This window comes from Odocoileus virginianus, chromosome 23, assembly GCF_023699985.2.
Source record: "Odocoileus virginianus isolate 20LAN1187 ecotype Illinois chromosome 23, Ovbor_1.2, whole genome shotgun sequence".
Taxonomy (NCBI): Eukaryota; Metazoa; Chordata; class Mammalia; order Artiodactyla; family Cervidae; genus Odocoileus; species Odocoileus virginianus.
In genome coordinates this window covers 38,700,341-38,713,162 of record NC_069696.1, presented here as the reverse complement: position 1 = coordinate 38,713,162, position 12,822 = coordinate 38,700,341, and the positions used below count along the sequence as shown (strand labels likewise).

The 12,822-nt window shown below is 51.8% G+C and overlaps 1 protein-coding gene across 1 annotated transcript in view; it reads left to right on the top strand.

The window, feature by feature from the left end:
* The first annotated feature begins 2,240 nt into the window (after window positions 1-2,240).
* Window positions 2,241-12,822, top strand: part of CYTH4 (cytohesin 4) — a 31,660-nt gene continuing 21,078 nt past the window's right edge. The window contains exons 1-2 of the mRNA XM_070453933.1: window positions 2,241-2,380; window positions 11,620-11,702. Coding sequence (XP_070310034.1) covers window positions 2,362-2,380; window positions 11,620-11,702 — 102 coding nt within the window. The 5' untranslated portion in view covers window positions 2,241-2,361. The remainder of the gene's footprint in view (window positions 2,381-11,619; window positions 11,703-12,822) is intronic.

The window sequence follows — 12,822 nt, the reverse complement described above, 5'->3', positions numbered from 1 at the left end:
AGCCTGGGAAATCCCATGGACTGAGGAGCCTGAGAGTCAGACATGACTGAGCCTCTGAGGACACACACTCCACCATTTCCCACTTTGTAGCCATATGTTTGTTTTCTGTGTCTATGAGTGTCCTTCTGTTTTGTAAATGAGTCCATTTGTAGCAATTTTTTTAGATTCCACATATATGTGATTGCATATGACTTTAGTCTTTCTCTGACTTCCTCCACTTAGTATGATAATCTCTAGGTCCATCCATGTTGCTATAAATGGCATTATTTCATTCTTTTTTATGGCTGATTAATATTCCTGTGTGTGAGTGTGTGTGTGTGTGACATCTTCTTTATCCATTCTTCTGTTGATGGACACTTGGGTGTTTCAATGTCTTAACTACAGTAATAATACAAGCAGGTCTTTTAAAGGATAACATTTTCAGACCCATTGTTAACACTTTTCTGCACAGAGAATGGTACCTTTCTCCCCATTTCTCTTTTTGAAGTGACCCAGGAAATTTTTTTTGTGCCTGAGGCCCAGATTTGTTGAGAAAGTTCTAGCTTACCATGAATATAAATTCAGTAAGTTTCCTAAGAGACAAACTTGAGTTAGGCAAGAGCCAGTGGGCAAGGGGTGGTGGAATGGGGGCAGGTTTGGAGAGTCCTGAGAGTTCTAGACCAGTAGCGAATAGGCCCAGCCACTGGTCCTGAGCTGGCCACTCACTCAAATTCCAACTTGGTCAAGCATCTCCAAGGAGCCCCAGTTTTCTCTTTTCCACATGTCTCCATCCTCAACACGCCACTCAGGGTAGCTGGGCCACAAGGTTTCTCAAAACCTTGCCTTGAAAATCACGTAACATCACTTTTGCCACATTCTAGTGGTTGAAGAAAGACAGCCCAGCCTAGATTCAAGGGGAAGAGAAGCAGACACCACCTCTCAATGGGAAGAATGGCAATGTCACAATGCAAAGGGGTGTGGAGACAGCAAATGGTGGAAATCTTAGCCAGCTTTTGCATCAACCAGGCCATCTCATCCGTGCGCCCTTCACTCATTCATTCATTCATCCATCCCTTCATTGTATACATGACCACCCACTAGGCTCCCAACATTTCCCAGACATGGAACACAGAGGGGACCTTGTCTTCATGGGGCCTCAAGACTGATGGGGAAACAGATAAGCAAGCCAACATGTGCCACAAAGCTACATGGAATGAGTGTTTACAGATCTTTATTTACACCATACTCTTTTCTGATAAAGGATTGAATCAGCCTGCCCAAAAAGGCACAAGCAATAAAATTATGCATTTTAACCCCCAAAGAAAACTGAAACCAAAAGGAGAAAGAAGATGGTGTTTACTGAATAGCCAAGCACCTCACACATATTCTCTCCCTCCATCTTTTTCATAAGCTTGAGGAGAGATTATTATACCCCTTTTATAGTTAAGTAAACTGAGGTTCATGGCAGATAAATAACTCACTCAAGTTCACACAGGTCCTGAATGGCAGGGCTGAGTCTCACTGCTGAGTCTGGCCTCAAAGTCTGTATGCGACAACAGCAGCTGTCAAAGAGCTTTGGATTTGATGGAGCTTCCTAGCAGCCTGGGGGAAAAGGGAAACAACATATTGCCCAGTGGATAACTAGATAAGAAAAAGCTAGGTATTTCATTGAGGGGAAGCAAAGCCCTGCTTAGCATTGAATTAATTTTTCTTTGCTCGAGGAAGAGTTGGTGAAAGAGAATTTATGGGGTGGAATTGATGGGGCTCAGCTTGGACCGTCTAAGTTGGATGATCCCTTAAAAAAAAAGTTATATGTATTTGGCGGTGCTAGGTCTTAGCTGCTGCTCACAAGATCTTTGTTCTTCATTGCGGCATGCAGAATCTTTAGTTGCAGCATGTGGGATCTAGTTCCCTGGCCAGGGATTGAACCCGGGCCCCCTGTGTTGGGACTGTGGAATCTTAGCCACTGGACCACGAGGGAAATCCCCTGAATAGCCCCTAAGTTTATAGGCAGGGAGGTTCTGTCCTCCAGTAACCATTTTCGTCTCTGTGTGTGTGTGTTTCTCTGTGTCACTGTCTTCCTCTTTTTACCCACCCTCTCATCCCTCTGTCTCCTTTGCCTCTATTCCTCCCTTGCCTACACTCGAAATGCAAAGAATCCCCACCACTCAAGCTCTGCTGGTTTTAGGAAGTGCTGCTACGTCAAGAGCCTGCGCACCAGACCCCAGCGCGGCAGGACTTCCTCCCCACGCTGCGCTGGGCGGAGCGAACGGGAAGGGGCCTGGTGTGTCTGAGGTGACACATCCCTGCCTGAGCAGCCCGAGTGGCAGCGGGGTCAGCGGGCTGCGGGATCGCAGGCCACCCTCCCCCGGGGGCTTCAGAATGGACTTGTGCCACCCAGGTAAGCACCTGGGCCGACCTGTCTGGGCCTCACTTTCCTATTCTGTAGAATGGGGGTAATAGTGCCTGCCTCACAGGAAGCAGCATGTATAAATAGGTATAACACAGGTGGGACCTGCAGAAGCAGGCGACAGATATTTATGAGCTCAGCCTAGGCGCCAAGCTGTGTTGTAGGTACTGGGAGTCCAGCAAACCAAGCAGGCATGGCCCCTGCCCTCATGAGCTTACACTCCAGAGAAGGAGACAGACATATATGAATGTGCTATCAGGTGATGACAAGCAGGATGAAGAAGAGTAAAGTGAGATAAGGAAGACGGGAGAGGGTGGCCAAGAAGGCCTCAAGAAGAGGCACTGTTTGAGCAGAGACCTGTAGCAGAGAAGGAGGTGATCCATGTGGGTTTCTGGGGAAAGAACATTCCAGGCAAAGGAATCATCAGTGCAAAGGCCCTGGGGTGGGACTGAGAAAGGTGGTTTGTGTTGAGGATGATGATGTTGGTGAGGATGATAACTGTCTGGGTGACATAACAACCCTGCAGCCCGTTTGGCCTCTGGTGGGTGATGGTTGCCTCTGAGGAGGCTGAGGACTCCAGCTTTCCCAGTGGAGGGAGGCAGGGGATGAGCAGCAGGGGCTGTGGCTGAGAGTCTGCCTGGTAGGCAGGCAAGGAGGCTGAGCAGCTGGTATGAGAGCAGAACCAGGCTGTGTTGTGCTGTGTTTCTGTGACTCAGAAAGGGCTGGGACTAAGCCTCTGTGCCCTGCATCTCAGAATGTTCCAGCATGGCCTGAACTCCAGAAGACATAGGCTGCCTGGAGCTGTCCAGTTCCCCAGGTCCAGATGACATGAACTCTGTTAGCAACAGAGCCGTTTCTTCAAACAAAACCTAAGACAGAGCATTCTGACCCCGCCCCCGGGGCCTCCCCTTGCCCCAAGGGTTCTGGGGAACACAGTTAGAGAACCACTGATCTGTTTCAACAGCCCTCATTTACCTGTGTGCTCAGTTGTTAGGTCGTGTCTGACTCTTTTGTGACCCCATGGACCGTAGCCCGCCAGACTCCTCTCTGTCCATGGGATTTTCCCAGGCAAGAATACTGGAGTGGGCTGCCACTTCCTCCTCCAGGGGATCTTCCCGACCCAGGGATCGAACCCATGTCTCCTGAGTCTCCTGCATTGGCAGGCTCGTTCTTTACCCCTGAGCCACCTGGGAAGCCCTCATTTACAAATGGAACAAAAGGAGGGATGCAGTCTTGCTGAGGCAGGATGACTCCACACCTGCCGGCTGCCTGTTCAGCACTCTCACCACAACCCCTGTGCTTCTCCTGGGGGCTTTTGGGACTAGGTGGCTCACAGACTGCATGTCTTCAGTGAAAACTTCTTAGTGGCAATTAGGGGAGCAAGAGGAGCCCCAGGAGGATCAGTGCCAGGCTCAAGGTCACTCAGCAGATGCGAGGGTGACAGGAGACAGTGAAGTAATTCCCGCCCCCCACCAAGTACCTGTCTTTGCACCATTATTCTTGGGATCTTCAGATACAAAAATCTTTGGGATGGTTTGTCCCCACCATGCAAGAAGGTTGTCCTCAGGAGACTGAAGCTCACAGAGGTGAACTGGAGGACAGGATGGAATTGCCCAAAGTCAGGCAGCCAATAAGTGGCAGAATAGGGACAGGATCTGAGAGGAGCAAGAGCCCCAGTTTAGCCTGGGCTGTGGGGGAGGGGTGGGAGGGGCGGGGCCTCCCAGGGAAGGCCCAGAGGTGAGTCTCTGCTTCAGGCTGGTCCTGGGAGGACAGGGATCCTTCGGAGTCACTGCAGGCCGTCTCTTGGAAGATCTGAGGATTCCACTGATCAGTTCATCTATTCATTCATTCATACAATAAGCAGTCCTTGGGTATGCAGGTCCTGGGCTGTGCGATGCTGGAGACAGCAATGACCAGGCCACAAGCCCAGCCCTGAGGGAGATGCTGGTCTGGGATGTGGGGGAGGGGAAGAAAAATCCTGCAGGACGGTGACCCAGGGCAGATGTGCAGAGGGGCGCAGATCTGCAGCCTGGGACGGAGACACTTTCCACCCAGGGCAAGGGAGATCTGGGAGGACTTCCTGGAGGAAATGAAGGGAAGGAAGGTCATTTCTCTGCTACCCAGACTGGGTCTTTATTGGAGCTCCTTCGCAGCCTGGTGACCTTCCCTCTGTGAGCTCAGGTTTGTCATCTCTAAGTGGGCACCGTCATACCAGCCTCACCTAGGGAAGCGACCTGGTTCAGATTCCCCCCTCTGCACCAACCTGCCAGCGGTCACGATGGGCCTCTTCCTTCTGTGGGTTTCAGTTTCCCCACTCGTACAATGGACGGGATGGTGGCGAAGGGGCTGCCTCCCCACCTCCAGCTGTGGGTGTCTGATACCCGCAGGTCCCCTCCCCCGGGTCTGCTCAAACGCTGAGCGGTCCGGGCAACAAAGCCCCGGTGTGACCAAAAGCAGCCGTGGGGCTGGTGCAGCAAGACTGCAGGTTAAAAATAGAGGCAGCTGGGCTGGGGGAGGAAGCCACACGATGCGATGGGCCCACAGGACCTTGGGGGCTGGGGCGAATGTAGCTCTGCCAGCCGCCCCCCACCCCAGATCCCCTTGCTGGATTCTGAGGAGCCTCTGCCTTCAAGGCCCCTGGATCGCACCCCCTCCTGCCCTAGAAAGGGGAAGCGGGTCCAGCTGTCCTGGAAGTGGGGCTATGAGCAGATTTCTAAAAATATGCTGGGAAAGAGGAAGGACAAAGGGGAAGTAGAGAGGAGCTGGGGAGCTGGCTGGGGCGGCACCTGGGCACACTCAGCCAGCCTGGGCCTGGAACACGAGAGGCGGGGCGGGGGCTGGGGGGACAGCCCAGCTTGGTGAGGGGGAGTCGTTGGTGAGGGTGGCCTCCCGGAGGTGTGGATTTACAGCCCAGTGAGGAGTAAACAGATCTCTTGGCAGCAGCAGTTGTTACTAATATTTTAATGTTCTTGTGTTTTTTATCATTATCATCACTATTTTTATTATTATTAAAAATCCATCTCCCACGAGCCACACCAGTGCCTGAAACTTCATCATCACCTGAATTGGAATCAGCAGTGACCCCTCTCAGGCTGTGCCCTTGTAACCCTCTCTGAACCTCAGTGTTCTCAGCTCTGAAATGGGGAGAAATCCCCACTTTTAAGCAAATAGGTGAAGGGTCAGAAGGCCCCTGTCCACCACGTGAGGACAGCAGCAGGTTCGGGGCGGTCAGCACTGTTTCGGGGTTGGAGGGGGTTTAGATGTACTTGGCCAGCCGCCAGCTGTTGGGGTCAGGACCTGACAGAAGGGGACAGTGGCTTGAGAAAGTTCAGGAACACACCTGCCAAACCATGAAAAGAGCTGCATGAATAAAAAGGCAGGACTTCCTGGCGGTCCAATAGTTAAGACTCTGTACTTCCAAAGCAGGGAGCATGGGTTCAATCCCTGGTCGGGGAACTGAGATCCCACATGCCATGTGGCCAAAAAGTTTAAATCATTAAAACAAAATTGAGCCTTAAAAGAAAAATTTTTTAAATAAATAACCTCTCACTACCCCATGTCATTCCACTCTCCCAGGTGGAAAAAAATAGCACTTTCCCCAGCTCTATGATGTTGGCCTCGTTTTATTTTTTTACCCAAAAAGAGAAGGGGGCTCAGGCTGTAGACATCACCCTGCACCTTGTCTTCATCCTCCTTGGCGGTCAGCAGTTCTGAGTCAGAAGACCCACACTTAGCGTCTTGAGGGGGTTTTGACAATCTGCACAGAGATGCCTGGATGCAGAAGACGGGTGTCAAGATGGGTATCAAAGCTGTGGCCCCAGAGCCCCAGATGGGCTAGGGTGTGAGCCACAACTCTGCCACCTTCCAGCTGTGTCCCCTTGGGCAGGTCACTTAACCTCTCTGAGCCCCCGGTGCCTCATCTATAGAATGAGATTTAGAAATACCCGACTCCAGAGTGGGGGTCAGGATCAAACAAGATAGTGGATGGCAAGAGCCTGGAGTGCCCAGGGCCTGCAACACAGTAGGTGCTCAACCAGCATGTCTTTCCTTTGCCAGCAGCTTGGCTTGTTTGTGGAGCAAGATCCTAGATTTGCTGCAGGGATAGGGGGGTTGGTGGTGCACAGATGGAGCACAGGAGGGCCCCAGAGGAGATGGAAAGAATGAATAGGAGCTGCTAGGCAGGGAGGAGAAGGAAGGGCATTCTTGAACCAAGGAACAGAATGTGCAAAGGCCTGTGGAGGGAAAGAGCAGCCAGGAGGCCCTCAGGCCAAGGGCAGGGGTGGGTGCAGTGTGAGATGAGTGTCGGCCAGGTAAGACGGGGTCTTCTTTTTAATATTGATTTATTTGGCTATGCCAGGTATTGGTTGCTGCATTAGGGATGTTTAGACACAGCATGCGAACTCTTAGTTGAAGCATGTGGGATCTAGTTCCCTTACCAGGGATCAAACCTGGGCTCCCTGCATTGGGAGTGTGGCGTCTTAGCCACTGGACAATGGGACGTCATGGGAGACTGGATGGGAGGGACAGAGTGGAGGCAGGGAGGCTTCAGGAGGCTCTAAGTTATCTGGAGAGAGTAGTCCAGCGTCTGGGTGAGGGTGGAGGTTATGGAAACAGAAAGAAGATAAACAGGGCTTGGTGATGAAGGAGACACGAGGGTGAGAGTGATGTGTGTGTCAAGGTGCTTCCTGGGGTTCTGGCCAGGGTATCTGAGGAGCCATTCCCATAGCTTGAGAACTCAGAAAGAAGGCCAGGTTGAGGGGACATTCTAGGAGTTCTGCTTTAGTTGCAGTGACAAATAAGCTGATGGTCAGGACACAAGAGGGGTGGAAGGGTCTGAAGCTTAGGGCAAGGAGTTGGAGCTGAGGGTATGGGTGTGATTCCTTGGCCCAGGAGGAGAGGGGGTATTAATGAGACCCCATAGGAAGAGAGGAGAAGTCAGCATGGCACCCAGCCACGGGATCCCAGTGGCTCATCCTTGACCATCTACCTTGGGGAGCATCCACAGAAGCGTGGAATTCCTACCTGGCTTCTACCTGACAAGCAGCCAGTCAGGAATTTACTTGGCTTCCATCAGCAGGTGTACCCTGGATGAGAAACGGGCCTTCAGGACACAAGCCCCTGCCAACAGGAAAACAATGAAAAGCAAACAAACAAAACATGAAAGCTTGATCTTTCACCCCAAAGTCAACTAGAAGCGATTGGGTTTTTCCACTGTGGAGCTCAGCCTCCCTCCACTCCTGACAGAGGAGTTCCAGGTCGCAGTCTCTAGCACGGCCTCCCCTGCAGTGACCATGGCCCCGCCCCAGTCTCCATGAAGATGGCCCCTCACTCTGTCCATCCCTGCATGTTTCCAAAGGCATGCAGAATCTACCTCTCCTGGGATGGAGGCTTAGGTGTGGGAAAACTAGGGTTCTGATGCCAGCACCACCACTTCCTGGCTGTGTGACCCAGAGCAAGTCACTTCACCTCTCTGGGTCTCCGTGTCTTAAACTGAGAAAGATCCACTTAGAGGTTAATGAGATGCTTGCTTTGCCACTTGGTGTAAATGCTGCCTCCCCTCACCTCCACCCCACTCCCACTTGCAAACCAGGATCTGTAGACCTCATAGATGCAGGGAGAGAGAGGAAAACTCCCAAGTGGGTCACTAGAAGGACGGTACCACTCCTGGTTCATGAATCCCAGTAGATTACCTCTTGGGGTCAAAGCACCATCTAATGGTCGTTGATTTAGGGTGTGTAGTACATCTTCAAGGATGGTGCCTCATCCGAGTGGTTTAACACCTCCAACTGACAGCTCAGCTGCATCTTCAACAGGCTGCTCTATCACTCCATCAGGCCAGCATCTCCCAGTGATGAAATGTATGAGAGGACCACTGGGTCCTTAGGCCACATGCTCCTCCCCCATCTCCTTCAGTGTAAAGAAGGCTTCTTGGTCCAGTGGGATGTTTCACAGCATTCTGGGTCAGCAGATTGAGCCTTGGATAGCAGTGTTGGTCCATGCTCTGTGGGCAGGAAAAGCCACCATAAGCAGAATGGGGGATCCAGTGTAAAAGATTTGCTGCCAAGTTGCTGGCTGGTCTTGTCGAAAAACAGTGGGTTGCTGGCCGGTCTGATATGGAATAGTGGCAGTAGCTTGGGGACCCTGGATGAGTGGGTCCACACAGAGCCTCCAAAGAGGCCACAAGACTGCTTCATCCATGTACCATGGTACCAGCACTGGGCTAGCCAGGCAGAGACTGGCTGCTGTCAACTGGTTGAGTCATTCTCTCTGCCTGGTGATTTAGTGACTCTTCTGTGGTGGTGGTTTCCTGGGGAACATCAGTGTGTTTACAAAAATCTTCACATTCTGCCCACTGCCATAGGGCCACCCACTTGCCTCTTCCCCAGGCCTTTTTGTTCTCAGTCTTCCTTCTTTCTGACCAGTCAAGGCACCTTCTTCTACTCATGAATGCATGTATATTCTCACGTCACACTGCTTCTCTTTCCACATGAAATAAATGCCTTGCCCAAAGCTCTGCCTACTGGAAGGACTTCTCACCATCGTCCTTCTGGAACACCTTGAGCAGGGTTGTAGTTCATTAGCTATTCAGTTTTACTTGTAACCTGAGCCATCCATCCCAGAACTAAGTGCAGCATGTTTCTCCTTTGGTCACCTAAGGACCCATCCGTGAAGACATAGTATGAGCTGAGGGACCAGGTATAACAGCAGTGGATGGCATGGGGGTCTGGGTCATCTGTCCCTGGGGCTTACTGGATCCTTCTGTCTCTAAGGATTGCTGTTGGGCTCACTTGACTTTATCACTTGGTGGGTCAGACAGATCCATCTTGGCTGCTTGATGAGGGGATCATTACCATATATACTTGCTGCAATGTTGCAGAAGTCTTCCTTCTCGGGGCTTGGCCTCTCCTTCAGTCAACAGGGCTTGGGTCTAAAAACTGGCTTGGTCCACAAACCAGGCAAGAGGCCTTGACTTTTTATATAGTGACTGCCCTATGGGAGCAGTGTATCCGTGGGTGAGGCAGCTCCATTGGGGCTGAGGTAAATTCTGAGGAGGGACTCAGCTGTGAGTCCTCAGCAGGTTACACACACCCACACCCAGCCACTGAGGCAGTGGGTGCCTTGGTCCTGCAAGGGAGAACTGGGAGGCCCAACGTGGCATCCATTATATGTGTGTTGTACCCTTACCATATGTCACATACTCAGAGTGTTTGGCAAAAGTCAGCATTTTTAATCCTGACAACCACCCTCTAGGTTATGGTTCATGTTTCAGAGACAAGGACACTGTATTAGTTATTTCATGTTTGGCTGATGTAACAAAAAGGCTCAGAATAACAGTGACTGAGACATCCTCAAAACTTATCTCTCTCATTGAAAAGTCCAAGGGGTAGCTGGTGGAGGTGAACATGATGACTCTTCTCCATATGGATGCCTGGAGCCCAGATTCCTTCTAGCCTGATGCCGTGCCATCTCGATACCCAGCTGACATCTCAAAGTCCAAAATAGCTGCTCAGTTGACAGAAGGGGGATGTCGGGAAAGGGATCCCTTGATATTCTCTCTGCTTTTATTTGGAAGGGATCACGTCTGTACTTGCAAAACCTTTAAGAAATGTGATCAGGCACTTCCCGAAGTGAAGCCTCGAGAGTCAAGAGGATTTGGATGAACAGACAAGAAGAGGCATCCTAGGGTGGAGAAGCTGTAGAGGCCAAGGCGGGGAAGTAAACTGTTAGACCATCTGGGGGCAGGCTGCACTGGCGGGCTCTTGTTGAGAATGGTGGGGAACAAGGCTGGCTAGAGAGGCCTGGGAGACTGTGGAGGCCCCAGGACCAGGACGAGGATTTTCTCCTCTAAGGAATCAAGATTCCACGGAGATTTTGACCAGGAGAGTGTTATGGGACAGAAAGCAGAGCAGGGTGAATAGAGGTGGGTCAGCTGCCCCAGGTAGGGAAATGGTCATAAGCACCTTGCACGGGACACTGGAGCACCCGTGTCTCCTTTCATTCATTTCCAGGTGAACTGTAGTCATCCCAACCCAAGTCCCACCTTGGCAGCAACTTGCCCCTTTGGAGCCCTGGCCAGCCCACCTCACCTCTCTGAGCTTGAGTGAAATGTCCCCCCAAATCCAGTTTCCTCATTGTTATAGTAATGATATCAGGACCGCCCTACTGAAGGCTCATTACCTAGCCTCTCTTGAAGGTACCTGTGGACATGTGACAACAGCTGGCCAATGGGATATCAGGGAAAATGATTGTCACCTCCTGGTCACATAAATATACGAATAGATGAGAGATACATGATCCGATAAAGAAATAAAGTTACAGCGAAGGATGAATGCCTCTGGCAAGTATGGCACTGAGGACTTGCTATGTCAGGCTCTTTCTAGGTGCTGTGTGTGTGTGCTCAGTCATGTCCAATGTTTTGCGGCCCTGCGGACTATAGCCCACCAGATTCTTCTGCCTGTGGCATGCTCCAGGCTGGACTGGAGTGGGGTGTCATTTCCTCTTCCAAGGGATCTTCCTGACCTGGGAATCGAAACCTCATCTCTTGGGCCTCCTGCTTTGGCCGGTGGATTCTTTTCTTTTTTTTTAATGTGTTTATTTTTTGGCTCGGCTGAGCTTTGTTGCCGTGCAGGCTTTTCACCAGGTGTGATGCTCAGGCTCCTCATTGCGGTGACTTCTCTTGTTGCGGAGCATGGGCTCTAGGGTACAGGCTCAATAATTGTGACACACAGACCTAGCTGTTCCGTGGCATGTGAGATCTTCCCGGATCCAGGATTGAACCCGTGTCTCCTGCAATGGCAAGTGGATTCTGTGCCACTAGCACCACTGAGGAAGCCCCATGCTAGGTGCTGAGGATATGGCAATGAGCAAAATTATTGAAGTGCCCGTTGTCATGGGGTTGAGTGGAATGAGTAGAACACAAGCAATGCAAGTAAACAGAGGGCTGAACGAGTCTGAGCGAGTCTGTACCCAGAGGGGCAAAAGAAACAAAAAGCTTGGTGGAAGGCGAGGGTGGGGCAAGAACTGCTTTAGACAGAGCAGTCAGGGAAGGCCTCGTGGAGGAGGTGGCATCTCAGCCGAGGCCTGGGTGAAGAGGGCAAGCAAGTCATGGGTTTCTGGAGGGAAAAGAGCCCTGGGGAAATGAGAGACAGCTGGGTGGTTCGGGATGGAGCTGAGGGATGGAGGGGAGGGCTGGAAACGAGCCAGGGGACCACCAGTTCTTCTCTCTCCAGACCCAGGGGAGCTGAGCAGCGGGGAGGCGGAGGAGCTGCAGCAGATCAAATGGCACCGGAAGCAGCTTCTGGAGGACATCCAGGTGTGCTCACACTCAGCTCACAATACACACGCTTTTGTCCACACGTGTGTTCATGCCCTTGAACCACGCCCACACATCAGCAAACACTCTTACTTGCTCCTGACCCAGCCAGGACCAAGAGCAGGTCTAGATTCCAGCCCACTCAGAGCTTTGGCCTTGGCCCTTAGGAGTGGGAAGGACAGAATTTGCAAGGGAACTCCCCACTCCTGGCTCAGCTTCCAGGGCCCAGGGAGAGCCAGGAGAGCAGGGCAGAGAAAGGGAGCAATCGATTAAGCACCTACTATGTGCAGAGCCCCACCTGCATGGCCTCCATCTGGTCTCATCCCCACCCTGGGCCTCAGCTTCCACCCTCCTAACATATAGACCATTTAGTCAAGATAACGCCAATAACTGCCTAGCACTTTGCCACCTCATCAGCTCTCAGACATTAGTTCATCTGATTCCCAGAAACTTTCTGAGACAGGCCCTGCTTCTGTTCCTGGAATGAGCCACCCAGCTCAGTCCTGCCCCTGGGCCTTTGCACTCACAGTTCCCTCTGCCTGAGACTCTCCAAGCCCTCCTTAGAGCTCCTCCTTCTCCTAGTTCATTCTTGGCTCAAATGTCTCTCCTCTTAGGGGCCACCCTGTCTACCCTGGCTGTAGTTGCTGGAACCCCACCCTCCACCCCACCACGCATATACCTAGGATTCCAGAGAAAGACAAAGGCATGGGGTCATTCCCTCAGCAAGTACCTACCACCTGACAGGCTCTTTCTAGACCACTGCTCTGACCATGTTCTGTGTGGTCATTTCAATTGTCCCAAGATCCCAACCCCACTCTACCATGAGCTCCATGTAAGGGGAGCCTGGGTCTGTTTCCCACCCCTGCATCCCCAGCCCAATGGTCAGAGCATAGTAGGTGTTCAATTAATAATTTTGCATGGACCCACCCCCCATTTTATTTGTGGAGAATTCACTTAGTGACTGGGCCAAGATCACATGGACAGGAGCTGACTGGGCTTAGAAGCTCTAGGTTCCAGGCTGCCCCTAGGTCCCAGGACAAACCCCTAGGAACCACCCCCCACCCCTTCCAAGGTCTTGGGGGAGGAGAGGGAGGGCTGGGGTGCCTTCAGGGGCTCTTGC